Source organism: Myxocyprinus asiaticus, chromosome 44 (assembly GCF_019703515.2).
Source record: "Myxocyprinus asiaticus isolate MX2 ecotype Aquarium Trade chromosome 44, UBuf_Myxa_2, whole genome shotgun sequence".
Classification (NCBI taxonomy): domain Eukaryota; kingdom Metazoa; phylum Chordata; class Actinopteri; order Cypriniformes; family Catostomidae; genus Myxocyprinus; species Myxocyprinus asiaticus.
Window position 1 is genome coordinate 10,219,823 of NC_059387.1, and position 16,707 is coordinate 10,236,529.

Consider the following 16,707-nt stretch of genomic DNA (forward strand, 5'->3'; position numbering starts at 1 on the left):
TTTCACTTTTGTGGTACGCTGTAAAATAGTTCCTACATGGTCAGTTTTACAGCATGTTTATATGTTTAACTTTATTAATACCACATAATAGCACGTGTGAAAGGTATGAAAACATCCTCAAGACGTGTTTGTTCACTTTGACTCGTCTGTTCGTGATTTTGAGCGCATTATGCCATCTCATCTCACACTGCTTCTGTCACGCTTTATGTCTGCAGCCAGCTGCCGTACTTTCGGAAATACCACCAACACAAAGGGGAGTCCGTTACAAGATATGACATATTATTACTATTTATTTCATCCACAACATATCATATACCCATACTTTTTTTATATAAGTACAAATCACCATTTTAAAACCATCTTACCTCATTAAAAAAAGTTAAAACATTGAGACACATAGTTAAAATCCCCTCATACACCCCTCCAGCTGATGCAGTGGTGCAGTCGGTGAGAGGCAATGGCAGAGGTGTAGAGGGAGAGAGAGGAGCCCCGAGTCTGTGACAGCTTCACCTGAACCCCACACCTGTGACACAGTGACCCGACGACACCCCCACGACACCCGCCACACCCGAGCCGCCGGACCGGCCTGGACCCGCAGCGCAGCAGGGCTTTCTCAATCTCAGGTGTGTGTTTGGGTGATCTGCGGGGATGTTAGCACAGACGTTAGCTCGTGTTTCTCCTCCACAACACTTAATTTACGTAATAAACACACGCTCATCTCGCATAAACGCTTGTTTACATATTTATTTTTTAGTCAGTCACATGTGCTGATAATAACCCTTCAGGCTCTGTTGTGATGAAATCATGTCATTGACACTGTACAACTAGGCCTCTGTAGTTTGGGCTTGATTATCTTTTAGATCAAACATTTGAAATGTGGATTGATTGGAGGAGTAATTCATTTAGTGAAGACTGAAGGAGATTATTTCCGAAATGTCTGTGGAGATGCTTGTATAGAACAGGTGTTATTCGTGTTTTAATGTGGCATGACAGTGTTGACACTGAGATTATTAAGCTCTCAAATTGACTTGATTTTCACTTGATCTGTTTCTATAGTAATTAATTTCCCTTTAATTCTGTTGCTTTTAATATGGGGTTTTCAATGGCAGATACATGTGCTGATATATGAGAAGGAGCCTAGATGTAGATATAATTTAATAACAACAAATGATACATACCCCAAATGGTTGGAAACAAACATTTTACATAATGTTCATTCAGCATTTACTCAACTATTTGAAATGCCAAAATATCCATTGTTATCCATTGATAAAGCTGTTGGTTTATTGACTTGGACATGATACTGCTAACACTGCTGCACTACTGTTAATCAGCCAATCAAACACTTTTATTAGCTGATGGTGATCATCTAAAAATGGCCAAAACTTTTGTGACAATGCAATATACACGTAATACACAAGGCTCGAGTTGAGGGGGGACACGAGGGGATGCCATCCCCCTTGTTGCAAGAAATGCCAAAAAGCAAACCCCTTGTAAAACCACCATCCCCCCCCTTACCATCCCCTTTAGATCAGTTGTGGCATTCATTACTTAGAATTAATCATGCAAGTAAAATATTTAATTTTAATAGGTTTGATAAATAACAGACTTTAAATAAGGGCGATTAGCCGATCAGAATTACATTACGACGTGTGAGGTGCCAGATTTCTATAGGTGAAATCCCCCAATCAGATTTGGATACTTGTACAGTTTGGAAATATGCTGCCAGGGTGACACTTTAGTCCCGCAATCTGAAAACCTTGAGCGCGCAAGCCGGTTTTCTGAAAACGCTGTAAAACAAGTATGTCGGAGTTTGCGATGGGGTGACTTGTCCTTCCTAGTGTTCACATGAAACTTACGTCACAAGTTTTCAAATGTTTCACGCACTTTCAAACATGGTGAAGTAGTAGATTGGAGTATAAAAAATGCGTGTCTGCAGTGGGCGAGCGATCTAGAAAAAAAACCTTTTCATGATCATAATGTGGATACTTTTTACAAAATTCATCATAACATACAATAATAGAGGGTAACTGGTGCATATTATGGCCATGTGTCCTAAGGATCAATGAAGTGATGCTAATTTTTGTCCAGATCTATTAAATTAAAAATACAGTTAAAGTCAGAAGTTTACATACACCTTAGCCAAATACATTTAAACTCAGTTTTTCACAATTCCTGACATTTAATCGTAGAAAACATTCCCTGTCTTAGGTCAGTTAGGATCACTACTTTATTTTAAGAATGTGAAATGTCAGAATAATAGTAGAGAGAATGATTTATTTCAGCTTTTATTTCTTTCATAACATTCCCAGTGGGTCAGAAGTTTACATATTCTTTGTTAGTATTTGGTAGCATTGCCTTTAAATTGTTTAACTTGGGTCAAACATCTTGGGTAGCCTTTCACAAGCTTCTCACAATAAGTTGCTGGAATTTTGGCCCATTCCTCCAGACAGAACTGGTGTAACCGAGTCAGGTTTGTAGGCCTCCTTGCTCACACATTCATTTTCAGTTCTGCCCACAAATTTTCTATCGGATTGAGGTCAGGACTTTGTGATGGCTACTCCAGTACCTTGACTTTGTTGTCCTTAAGCCATTTTGCCACAAATTTGGAGGTATGATTGGGGTCATTGTCCATTTGGAAGACCTAATTGCGACCAAGCTTTAACTTCCTGGCTGATGTCTTGAGATGTTGCTTCAATATATCCACATAATTTTCCTTCCTCATGATGTGAAGTGCACCAGTCCCTCCTGCAGCAAAACACCCCTACAGCATGATGCTGCCACCCCCATGCTTCATAGCTGGGATGGTGTTCTTCGGCTTGCAAGTCTCACCCTTTTTCCTCCAAACATAATGATAGTCACTGTGGCCAAACAGTTAAATTTTTGTTTCATCAGACCAGAGGACATTTCTCCGAAAAGATCTTTGTCCCCACGTGCACTCCCAAACTGTAGTCTGTTTTTTTTTATTTATTTTTTTATTGCAGTTTTGGAGCAGTGGCTTCTTCCTTGCTGTGCAGCCTTTTAGGTTATGTCGATACAGGACTCGTTTTACTGTGGATATAGATACTTGTCTAACTGTTCCCTCCAGCATCTTCACAAGGTCCTTTGCTGTTGTTCTGTGATTGATTTGCACTTTTCGCACCACACTACATTCATCTCTAGGAGACAAAATGTGTCTCCTTCCTGAGCGGTATGATGGCTGCATGGTCCCATGGTGTTTATACTTGCGTACTATTGTACAGATGAATGTGGTACATTTAGGCATTTGGAAATTGCTCCCAAGGATGAACCAGACTTGTCTGAGGTCTTAGCTGATTTCTTTTGATTTACCCATGATGTAAAGCAAAGAGGCACTGAGTTTGAAGGTAGGCCTTAAAATACATCCACAGGTACACCTCCAATTGACTCCAATTAGCCTATCAGAAGCTAAATTAGGTTTGACATCATTTTCTGGAATTTTCCAAGCTGCTTAAAGGCACAGTTAACTTAGTGTATGTAAACTTCTGACCCACTGGAATTGTGATATAGTCAATTAAAAGTGAAACAATCTGTCTGTAAACAATTGTTGGAAAAATTACTCATGTCATGCACAAAATAGATGTCCTAAATGACTTGCCAAAACTATAGTTTTAAATCAGTGGAGTGGTAAAAAAATGAGTTTTGGGGGCCTGGGTAGCTCATCAAGTAAAGACGCTGACTACCACCCGTGGAGTCGTGAGTTCGAATCCAGGGCGTGCTGAATGACTCCAGCCAGGTCTCCTAAGCAACCAAATTGGCACGGTTGCTATGGAGGGTAGAGTCACATGGGGTAACCTCCTCGTGGTCACTATAATGTGTAGTTCTCGCTCTCAGTGGGGCGCATGGTGAGTTGTGCATGGATGCCGCGGAGAATAGCGTGGGCCTCCACACGTGCTATGTCTCTGCGGTAACGTGCTCGACAAGCCACGTGATAAGATGCACGGATTGACGGTCTCAGATGCGGAGACAACTGAGATTCGTCCTCCGCCACCTGGAATGAGGCGTGTCACTACGCCACCACGAGGACTTAGATCGCACTGGGAATTGGGCATTCCAAAATGGGGAGAAAAGGGGAGGAAAAAAAAAATATTTTTAATGACTTCAGCCTAAGTGTATGTGTTTTGACTTCAGCTGTACATAAAAAAAAAATGCAATTCACACAAACCATTTACTTGAATACACCTCTTCTATGATGAACATTTTTCAGTTGCTGAGTTTAAAGTCATATTGATATTTTTTCTGGGGCTTAAAGTAAAAAATGTCATGTGGTGTCCAGAGACAGAAAAAAAAATAAAAATCAGTCTCATTAAAAGCTGAAAATCCTGAAAAAAGAAATGTTAGCATGACTAGTGCAGAATAATCTTTTATTATTTCTTTAAAAAAAATAAGCAGTGAAACAATTGTGTTTTAAAATATGATTAAAAATGCTTCTTTCCACCAAATCAAAGTCACTGGGTATAACATTGTTATTTTGTTGTTTATGTTGACCATAAAATCCATAAAACAGAGTGGACACCTTTAGATCGACTGAGCATGAAGTTTAAAAAAAACATCTGATATTTATTTTGACATTTTTATGAAAAGGACATTTTATTCATGTGGTATAACCCTGAGAAAACTTCTTTATATTTTTGACTCAAATTTGTTTTTATTTTAACTTGAAAAATGTTTGGAAATTAATGATTAAGTTGTTTATACTCTCATATGTTCAAGGTGCAAAGAAAGTATTATAATACTTTTTACTTAATGGTTACACCACATGACAATTTTAAATGCTCTTTTATTTTTTTATTTTTTTTAGAAAATGCTATAAAGATTTCTCAAAAATGTATGAAACCAAATTGGACACAAAGATTACATTTCTGAGAACATGACACAATTGTTTTAAACTAGATTTTTAAAAGATTCTCATTATAACACCTTGTACAACCTTATTTGTCAATGACCCATAAGTATTAGACCCCTCTCCCCCCAAAAAATCTTTGACTACACCATCCCCCTTGAATTTTTTTTTTACAAATCGACCACTGATATACACATACATAGAGCATGTATTATTAAAAATGCACTGCCATGATTGCTTTCTGTTATGAAAAAACAAAACAAACAAACAAACATCATAATGGATTGTTGTTACCATTTGAACAACCAGGATTTATGTGCATCATGTGGTAGGCTCAGGTAGTTTTAATTACTATTATTGACAGGGTTTCCACAGGCACGGAAACATCAGGGAATTTAAAAATGTTGATTTCCGTGTCAAATTATTTATTTTGTTCTTAGTTAAAAAGTTATGAATATATATATCGTGAATATGATTTTTTTTTGTCTGTGCAGGTCTGTATTTAACTGTTTTGAAAATGCTCTTTGTGAGTGTAATCCCAATAAAATCTATTTTAGAAATAATAATTCAGCAGCCTTATCACAAATTAATTGGAAAAGTTGTGCAGAGATCATTGACAATTCATTGGTCAAAAGATGAATGGGCACCTTGTATTGAATACATTGTCACCTGTTTTTTTCACATCGTTCCCCTCCAGTTGAAGCCGAAGCCACACCATGTCCTTAAAACCACGGGTGGTGGATTTTGACGAGACGTGGAACAAGCTCCTTACGACAATCAGGGCCGTTGTGATGCTCGATTACGTGGAGAGAGCAACATGGAACGACCGCTTCTCGTATCCTGCACTGAGATGAATCGAGCTCAAATGGACGCAGATCTGTCCTGATTTAGAAGAACTGCTTCCTCTTTCTCCCTTCTTTAAAGATTCTTGTGATCATGGATTTATTGTTATATTGTAAAGGGATAGTTCACCCAAAAATGAAAATGTTCTCATCATCTACTCACCCTCATGCCATCCCAGATGTGTATGACTTTCTGTCATCTGCTGAACACAAACAAAGATTTTTAGAAGGATATTTCAGCTCTGTAGGTCCATACAATGCAAGTGAATGGTGACCAAATCTTTGAAGCTCCACAAAGCACATAAAGGCAGCATAAAAGTAATCCATAAAACTCCAGGGTTTTAATCCATGTCTTCAGAAGTGATATCATAAATGTGGGTGAGAAACAGCCCTTTTTTACTATAATTTCTCCTCCCTGCCCAGTAGGTGGCAATATGCATGAAGAATGTGAATCATCAAAAACAAAAGACTTTGGACAGAAGAGAGCTTAGGAGGGCTGAAAGTGGCAATTTAAAGTAAAAAAAAAAAGTCTTAAATATTGATCCGTTTCTCACCCACTCCTATCATATTACTTCTGAAGACATGGCTTTTACCAATGGAGTCGTATGGATTACTTTTATGCTGCCTTTATATGCTTTTTGAAGCTTTAAAATTCTGGTACCCATTCACTTGCACTGTATGGACCTACAGAGCTGAAATATTCTTCTAAAATGTTTCGTTTAAGATAGTCATACTCATCTGGAATGGCATGAGGGTGAGTAAATGATGAGAGCATTTTCATTTTTGGGTGAACTATCCCTTTAAATGTCTTAATTGTTTTAAACAATACTTTGCCTGTTTCATATAATGCACCACCTAGTTTTAATAATTGATCTCTATAATAAAATGAGTTCTCGGCTTGTATCATGCACTGCCTTGATGTGAATTATTTGTGGTATTGGCTAACCCACTAAGTCAAGCATTACTCAAGTTTAGGAATCTGAAGAAACCCATCAGATAATCTACAAACCTAAATGTCAGTGTTTTTCATGGTGGTACTGCTCATCCGAATCGTGTCCTATCCTACTCCAAAATCCCCTTAACATTGGCTTCAGTGACATATATGCTCTGTGTGTTGCATACCCAGAGCCCTTAGGTGAAAGACTTTACACTGAGACAAAAGTGTTTCTGGAAAATCACGTCAGGCAGTTGTTCAAGGTAAGCACAGGAGATGCTCATGGATCAGGCCGGTGTTGGTTTGATTCAGTATCTGATTATGGATGTTTTTTGTGTGGACATTGTGGTGTGTCTCTTTCAGAGAGTGCTGGAATCAGAGGAGAAGGTTTTGGTGATGTATCACAGATACTGGGAGGAATACAGCAAAGGTGCTGAATACATGGATTGCTTATACAGGTAAGTCCAGCTGGACTTTACACATTCTTGAGAATTACTTAAAATGTGAAAGGTAATTGTACTTACTTTTCAGAATTTCTGGTTGATAATGTTCATGTTAAATGCTTGTGCCTGTTAGTGTGGGTTCTTGATGGTGAATTCTTATTTGCTAATTGCCTAATTTGCGCTCCAAAAAATTAAACTTTCACTATCGTCAGTTTTACTCAATCCTCCTATGTCCATATTACTCAGAAATTCATGTAACCAAGGGAACTTATATTAACTTTTGTTGATCCAACAAGAAAAAAAGTGTCTTGTCAGCTTTACTTAATCCATTTGTGTTGGGAAAACATAAGTATTTTTTTGTTCAGTTATCTCAAACTGGGCTTTCTAGAGGTTTTCTAGTTCCCTTTATGCTTTGACTGGGACTCCATGGTGATATTAAATGTTAAAATTAAGTGTTATTTTATGTGTCTGCAAGATGAATAAAAAGGGGGAGATTTGTTAGTGTTTAATGTTTTATGTTGTAGTTTTAGGGGTTACCGTCATGGTGAAGAGTGGAGCTTGAGCTTAGATTGAGGACCAATATGTTTTGAGTATTCTACACTATTGCTTTATGAATTGAGCAATGCTAACATTTCCTGTCACTAGCTAACATATCACTAAAAGAGTTTCATTTAAGTTATTTTGACATGTTACGTTTTGTTGGGTTTACTTGATTCAGTTAGGTAATTTTTTTTATTTTTTTATCCCCTTTTCTCCCAATTTGGAATGCTCAATTCCCACTACTTAGTAAGTCCTCGTGGTGGCACGGTTACGTCAATCCGGGTGGTGGAGGACAAGTCTCAGTTGCCTCCGCTTTTGAGACAGTCAATCCGCGCATCTTATCACGTGGCTCGCTGTGCATGACACCGCGGAGACTCGCAGCATGTGGAGGCTCATGCTATTCTCCGCGATCCACGCACAACTTACCACACGCCCCATTGAGAGCGACAACCCCTAAACGTGACCACGAGGAGGTTACCCCATGTGACTCTACCCTCCCTAGCAACCGGGCCAATTTGGTTGCTTAGGAGACCTGACTGGAGTCACTCAGCACACCCTGGATTCAAACTCGCAACTCCAGGGGTGGTAGTCAGCGTCAATACTCGCTGAGCTACCCAGGCCCCCTCGGTTAGGTAACTTGAAATATTTACTTTTCTCATTTCAAACATGTGGAACCACTGCCCACGATTAAATCAAGTTCAGCCAAAGAGTGTTGCTAATCGCTTCTTAGTTCTTAACACTTAGAGTTTAATATATATTATTAATCTTCCTTAAACCTTTGACCTTTAACCTTTAAAAGTAATCATTTCCAGTGAGTGGTCAGATTCACCTCTGTTCCACCTGACTTTTGGAGTACATTCTGGAAGGAAAAATGAATTATGGGGCCTCTTTGCTTGTGATGTCCATTAAATATTTTTAACATAATAAATTGATCGGCAACGAGGCGCCCCCATAAACAGAAACACGGGCGAATTTCCCAAACAGTTATGCCCTTTTATGTGTTGTATTTCAACGCAACCCACAATCACATGCACATAAACGTTTTCTGGAGAAACTAAAATTATTAGAGAGAACTAACGTGCCATGTCTTGTTTCCTAAAGGTTACATGGGGCCCAGACCTACAATAGCTGTTATGCAGTGCCTGCAAAGAGAATTGGGAAGAGCATAGAGAAAACAAAACACTCATACAGAACAGAATTCTATGAAGCTTTCACTTATAATTAAATCAACATATAATATAGAGTGAGAAATGGTAATTAGTTCAATATGGTAGGAATGGTTGTGCAATGGCTAATTATATGAAGAGGAAATTTGTAACATTTTAGAAAGGACTTGTTAAGATATCATCAACTTTTTTTTCCCTCTTTAATTTAAAGTAAGCATTACTGAGTTCAAAGATTTGGTTTCATGTGTTGCATTCAGTGCACAAATTATTGTTTCTCCAGCACACAAATCTCAGTCTCGCCAAGTCCTGTGGTCAGTTTCTGCTTGAGTTCATCACGCTGGACTGAAGCCCATCACTGTCCTGCTGATCCCGGTCAGCTGTAAAAACAAGCAGCTATTGAACCGATGCCACCTGTGGCTTTATGGTGCATCAACATATGCACGCTTCATCTACAATAAAAGCAACTCTGCTTGTTTGTTTTGTGATTTGACTTATTTCAGGTACCTTAACACACAGTTTATTAAGAAGAACAAGTTGACGGAAGCAGATCTGCAGTATGGTTATGGAGGAGTGGATATGAATGAGCCGTTAATGGAGATCGGAGAGGTATGCCCAGTTACCCAACCAGATGCAACACATTTCAGTGAAATGTGTGGGGTTTTTTTATGGACTTTTATAGGCTGTCAAATGAATCTTTTTTTTATTTTATTTTATTTTTTATGTGGATGTTTTGGATTTTTGATTACTTTTAATAATTATGTATTTCTTGTGATTTGCTCTTAGCTTGCACTTGACATGTGGCGGAAGTTAATGATCGAGCCCCTTCAACCCATGCTCATTGGAATGCTTCTGAAAGAGATCAAAAAGTAGGTGACTCTTTGATATTATGTTGAAGCAATAATAAGCCACAAGAGGCTGTGTGTTAGTTATTTTACAAAGGTTAAGTGGTATGACACAATGTCGAGAAACCTACTTAACCATGTTAAATCACTGTAACACGTGGCAGCTATGATAAAGGTAAATAAACAATTAGATTTATTTTTTATTTGTATTTTTTATTTTCTCCCCTTTTTTTCCTCCCCATTTTGGAATGCCCAATCCCCAATGCACTCTAAGTCCTTGTGGTGGCGTAGTGACTCGCCTCAGTCCGGGTGGCGGAGGACGAATCTCAGTTGCCTCCACATCTGAGACCGTCAATCCGTGCATCTTATCATGTGGCTTGTTGAGCGAGTTACCATGGAGATGTAGCGCGTGTAGAGGCTTCACACTATTCTCCGTGGCATCCATGCACAACTCACCACATGCCCCACCGAGAGCGAGAACCACATTATAGCGACCACGAGGAGGTTACCCCATGTGACTTTACCCTCCCTAGCAACCGGGCCAATTTGGTTGCTTAGGTGACCTGGTTGGAGTCACTCAGCACACCCTGGATTCGAACTCGCGACTCCAGGGGTGGTAGTTAGCGTCTTTACTTGCTGAGCTACTCAGGCCCCAAACAATTAGGTTTATTAATAGTAATAGTCATAATAAACATTTCCTCCACCAAGTAACATAGTTCATTGGTCTTACTGGCATGATTAAAATAGTTTCCATTTTTAATTTAGTTTTTAGTTCTATTTTATGTGAAATGTTTATTTATATGTTTTTAACTTGTATATTTAGTTTTTATTTTAGTTTCAGTATTTTAGGGCTGTCAAAGTTAATGCATTAACTGATATAATTTAAATAGTTTTATTGCTGTTAAATTTTTTAGGGCCGTCTAGTAGGGCTCGGCGATATAGCAAAAAAATAAAATGACATTTTTTTACAAACTTATGGAAGATTCACAATTCGATTAAGTGTACTCATGAATCAACATGATTCAAATTACATGTTCTTTATTAGAATGCAAGGCAACCTGGTTAGAGAAATCAAAGTTTGTTTCATTATAGGAAACAAAGGTGTGCAAGAAAATGCACAAAAACGTGCACCACACAGGCAGTTGTCAACAATAATAGAATAAGAAAACTGCAAAATAATTCTTAGCCAATGTATTTATTCATCTTATACAAACCAAGTCTCTCTGGAACGTTATCTACAAATCAATATCTGTTAATGAGTTTATCTAGAAAGTACTCCTTGAATATCAAACAATTTGTATGTATAGTCATAAACCCCTGCAGAGAGAGACGCGCCGTCTAGCGGTTCACACTGAGCAGTGCAGCAATATTAAATAATTTGTCATAACAATTAATCTCGCAAATTATCGCTTGCCAAATGTTGGCTATAGATGCAGACAGTACACTTAAAACACGGCACAGAACAAAGCAATAATTAGCGATCTATTGGAATCATCATGGTAAAAGGAGCGGCGGATGTTTGATTCTCCTATTTATATCCTATAGCCTATCCATATGATTTGATATGAAGCACCTGTAACTGTTATGTTACTAATGTTTTATTATAGGTGAAAAGAAAAGAAAGGAGACCGTTCATCAACATGCGCACGCCAATGCCAGTTTTAAGCCCGTGTATACATGCATGATGGACGAAACCTCAATTCCTGGATAAAAAATAAATAAAAAATCATGTCAAAACATACATATGAATTAATCGATAAAACAGCCCAGCCTTACCATCTAGTGTAATTGCTATTTAGATGTATTTTCATGTTTAATGAAGGCGGGATGTAAAAGATTCACATTTTACAACAAACTGTGTATCGCAAAACTAAATTTAGTTTATGGTCATTTTTATTTTATTTAAGTTTTGATTTGGTTTGCAGATATTGACTGTTTAATGACTTCAAACATGGGTCTATACAATATGATGTTTTGTTTTTAATTTTATTTTTTTTTATATATACAATTAGAGCTAAACTACCGATTTTATAATATTGTCTGTGTCCATAATTTTTTAATGTATGGTTTTATAAAATATCATGGTGTCTAACTGTTTTTAAAGTGATCCCAAAAATGAAAATTCTCTCATCGTTTACACACCCTCATGCCATCCCAGATGTGTATGACATTCTTTTTTTCTGCAAAACACAAACAGATATTTTTGGAAGAATATCTCTGCTCTGTAGGTCCATACAATGCACGTGAATGGTGACCAAAACTTTGAAGCTCAAAGAAGCACATAAAGGCAGCATAAAAATAATCCATTGATTTATTCCTTGTCTTCAGAAGTGATCTTATTTATATTTTTAGGTGTGAACAGAACAAGATGTAACTCCTTTTTCACTGTATATTTTGCCATTGCATTCTCCATGTCGATCATGATTTCAAGCTCGATTACACTTCCTAGTGCTTGACGTATGCGCAGAGCACTAGATGGCACTAAAGGAAGTGTAATCGAGCTAGAAATCATGATCGATATGGAGACTGCTGATTTCAAGATTTACATTAGAAAATGAGTTACATTTTGGTCTGTTCTTATCCAAAATCAATTGGATCACTTCAGAAGACATTGATTAAACCACGGGAGTCATATGGATTACTTTTATGCTGTGTTTATGTGCTTTTTGGAGCTTCAAAGTTTTGGTCACCATTCACTTGCATTGTATGGACCTACAGAGCTGAAATATTCTTCTAAAAATCTTCATTTGTGTTCTGCTGAAGAAAGAAAGTCATACACATCTGGGATGGCATAAGGATGTATTTACATGTAAATTTCTCATTATTACCATTAATTTGCATATGCAAATAAGTACATTTATGAAACGTTATGACAGTAAAAATCTACACTTCTATAAGTTGAAATATGAGAAAATATGAGAATGTGACATATATTTGAGGCACATTGCTGCCATCTGGTGAACCAAATATAAATATCATGACTTGAAAATCATGTGGTAACAATAATAGCCGGTACATGGCTGCAGTGTACTATGAAGTCACCTACTGTGCAGTCTGATTGCTTGTTGGAACCTAATTTTATATTTTATCACAAGTTATGGATTTGGATATATATTTTAGACATTATCAAACTATTATTTTTCAAACTTTAGCATTTTAAAGTTGATTTGAAGTGTCAGTTTTTGTAGTTAACAGAAATGAACTGCATTGTGAAAATTCATTTATAGTATAAAACAGAAGAATCAGAGTAAACATTTTGCAATTTCAAACTTTCTATATTAAAAAATGATTTTGCAAACATTTTCAAGTCAGTGAGGTGAACAGCAATAATGAACAACAATAAATGCATAAAAAAGAACAAACTGTAAACAATAAAAAAAAACAGTAAGAACAGTAAAGAATGATTCAATGTGTTTATATAATTATGTTTTAATGTCTCTTGGGAGACAGTCTGCACACCTTTATTTGTGTGTGTGTGTGTGTGTGTGTGTGTGTGTTTTGTTGAAAGTTCTGCCTCCTGGCTCTTTTAGGCTCATCCATTTATTTCTGCATGTGTGTTTGTGTGTTTGTGTGTGTGTTTAGCATTGTGGCTGATTTATTACACTTACACTGTGAGTGTAAGTGTTTGTGTGGGTGTGTATGTTTTGGGCTCTGGATGTTTTATAGTCTCACCCTTTAATTTTGTTTTTTATTCTGCATTGTGGCTGATTTATGATTGGATTTGACAGATTAAAAAAAAATTGCTCTGTGTTCTGATTTTTTCCATTCATTTTCAATGGTTAATTTTGACCGCAAAGACCGAAGGTGTCGCTTTTTTTTTTTTTTTTTTTTTTTAACGACCACAAAGACTTATATGAATCATGCCCAATTTTTTTTGTATGTTCAGATGGCAAGTGGAGTCACCAAGTCTTGTACCGCTCAGATAAAGTAAACCATTTTATTAAATTAGCAAAAGTGATTCTGGTCAAAAATGACCGAAGACCATAGGAGGGTTAATAAGAGCCTTGCTATCATAAATACATTTCATCAGTTGTATTGCAGGTCAGAACTACATACTGTATTTGCAGAGCATCATTCTTTTTGCTGGCCAGGTGTGCTTGTTTGTGGGTACCTTTCTTGATTTGTTCACTTTTGATGTTGTTTTTTTGATGTTGTAGCGACCGATGTGGGGAGGACCCAAATCAGAAAGTAATCCATGGGGTTATCAACTCCTTTGTTCATGTTGAACAGTACAAGAAAAAGTTTCCTCTAAAGGTGAGTGTTTATTGGATCAAGCTGAGATTCAAACAAACATGGAAATTATTCATTAGTGTAATTATATTAAATTTTCCATTTCCATTTCAATATTTTATTTATATATTAAATATTGGAATGGAAATGTCTTGCTTTTAATAATTTGGTTAAGCAGTTTTTATAATTACACTAATGAATACTTTTCATGATTGTGAGCATGAAGTAAACTGTTCTTTGAGCTTGTTTGTCAGCAAACATACATCTTATGTGGAGAGTACTTCCTCTTTTCCTTCATTCCAGTTTTATCAGGAAATCTTTGAGGGGCCGTTTCTGACTAAAACCGGCGAGTATTACAAACAGGAAGCCTCCAATCTACTGCAGGAGTCCAGCTGCTCCCAATATATGGAGAAGGTAAGATGGTATCACCATGGTACAACCTGTTAGTTATGATCTTTACATTGAAGTGACAGCTTGTTATAGCTTCTCATTTGTTCTGCACATATGGACCATTATCATACCAATGTCTGTCATAATCCATATATACTCACCTGCCACTTTATTAGGTACACCTGTACATCTACTTATTCATGTGATTATCTAATCAGCCAATCGTGTGGCAGCAGTGTAATGCATTAAATCATGCAGATATGAGGGGCCTGGGTAGCTCAGTGGTAAAGACGATGGCTACCACCCCTAGAGTTCACTAGTTCGCTAGTTTGAATCCCAGGGCGTGCTGAGTGACTCCAGCCAGGTCTCCTAAGCAACCAAATTGGCCCGGTTGCTTGGGCGGGTAGAGTCACATGGGGTAACCTCCTCGTGGTCGCTATAATGTGTTTCTCGCTCTCGGTGGGGCGCGTGGTGAGTTGTGCATGGATGCCCCGGAGAATAGTTTGAAGCCTCCACACGCGCTATGTCTCAGTGGCAACGCGCACAACAAGCCACGTGATAAGATGCGCGGGTTGGCGGTCTCAGATGCGGAGGCAACTGGGATTCGTCCTCCGCCACCCGGACTGAGGCGAATCACTACGTGACCACGAGGACTTTAAAAGCACATTGGGAATTGGGCATTCCAAATTGGGAGGAAAAAAATCATGCAGATACGGGTCAAGAGCTTTAGTTTGTTCATATCAACCATCAGAATTGGGAAAAAATGTGATCTCGGTGATTTGGACCGTGGCATGATTGTTGGTGCCAGACGGGCTGGTTTGAGTATTTCTGTAACTACTGATCTCCTGGGATTTTCACACACAACAGTCTCTAGAGTATATAGAGAATGGTGCCAAAAACAAAAAACATCCAGTGAGCGGCAGTTCTGTGGACGAAATGCCTTGTTGATGACAGAGGGCAGAGGAGAATGGCCAGACTGGTCCAAGCTGACAGGAAGGTGACAGAAACACAAATAGCCACACGTAACAACAGTGCTATGCAGAAAAGCATTTCTTAAAGTACAACACGTTGAACACTGAGGCGGATGGGCAACAGCAGCAGAAGACCGCCCGGGTACCACTACTGTCAGCTTAGAACAGAAAACTGAGGCTGCAGTGGCACAGGCTCACCAAAACTGGACAGTAGACGATTGGAAAAACATCGACTGGTCTGTCAAATCTGAATTTCTGCTGAGGTACACAAATGTTCGGCCCACTGCAGTCTCAGTTTTCTGTTCTTGGCTGACTGAAGTGGAACCTAGCGTGGTCTTCTGCTGTTGTAGCCCATCTGCCTCAAGGTTCGATATGTTGTACATTCTGAGATACTATTCTTCTCACCACAGTTGTACAGAGGGGTTATCTTGAGTTACTTTAGACTTTGTCTGTTCAGACCAGTCTGGCCATTCTCTGTTGACCTCTTTCATCAACAAGGCATTTCCATCCACAGAACTGCAGAACTGTTGTTCGTGAAAATCCCAGGAGATCAGCAGTTACAGAAATACTCAAACCAGCCCGTCTGACACAAACAATCATGCCACAGTCTAAATCACTGAGATCACATTTTTTCCCCATTCTGATGGTTGATGTGAACATTAACTGAATTTTATACATTACACTGCTGCCACACGATTGGCTGATTAGATAATCGCGTGAATAAGTAGGTGAACAGGTGTTCCTAATAAAGTGGCCGGTGAGTGTATGTTTCCTCTTCTGACCAATGGCTGATGTTCTCTAATTCGTGGCTGCAGGTTTTAGGCAGGTTGAAAGATGAGGAGGTGAGATGTCGGAAGTACCTGCACCCAAGCTCTTATGCCAAAGTCATCCATGAATGTCAGCAGAGGATGGTGGCCGATCACCTGCAGTTCCTGCACGGAGAATGTCAAAGTATCATCAGACAGGAGAAGAGAGATGGTCAGAACTTTAACCGCTCTGCCTATGTTCAGTCTGAACTTTCACTTTAGGTCTATTTAAGTAATTTCCAGTACGTTCAAACGTTGTGTTAATAGTATAATATTGTTCCATAAAATGACACGAGAGTGGCAACAGGGTCTTAAAAAGTCTTACATTTACTTATTAAAATTTAAGGCCTTGAAAAGTCTTAAATACCTTAAATAAATTACAAAAAGTCTTACATTTCATTTGGCTGAGGTATTCATTTTTGGGGCGTGAATAGAGGAGACGCTTAAAACAGAATTTGTGTGAGTCAAAATCATCTCTCTCACTCTCCTGCTCGCTCGCTCTCTCTCATTCTCTCTCACTTTTTCGCTCTCTCTCTCACTCTCTCTCGTGCATTTAGCAGGTGACGCTTGAGTTTAGTGTGAGCGCATGCAGGGAAGTGCATTTTTTCTGAATTTACGATATTACACATGTGTAAACCTTCATAAACCCGATAATCCGAGATGCAAATGGCATTGTTTTGCG

General features: G+C 38.3%; 1 protein-coding gene across 1 annotated transcript in view; it reads left to right on the forward strand.

Moving 5' to 3' along the window:
* Positions 1–447: 447 nt before the first annotated feature.
* The window catches only part of cul2 (cullin 2), a 31,000-nt gene continuing 14,740 nt past the window's right edge, over positions 448–16,707 (forward strand). Inside the window, exons 1-9 of the mRNA XM_051687675.1 lie at positions 448–623; positions 5,559–5,696; positions 6,798–6,900; positions 7,001–7,095; positions 9,287–9,392; positions 9,570–9,652; positions 13,786–13,882; positions 14,162–14,272; positions 16,035–16,197. Of these exons, the coding sequence (XP_051543635.1) occupies positions 5,578–5,696; positions 6,798–6,900; positions 7,001–7,095; positions 9,287–9,392; positions 9,570–9,652; positions 13,786–13,882; positions 14,162–14,272; positions 16,035–16,197 (877 nt within the window). The 5' untranslated portion in view covers positions 448–623; positions 5,559–5,577. The remainder of the gene's footprint in view (positions 624–5,558; positions 5,697–6,797; positions 6,901–7,000; positions 7,096–9,286; positions 9,393–9,569; positions 9,653–13,785; positions 13,883–14,161; positions 14,273–16,034; positions 16,198–16,707) is intronic.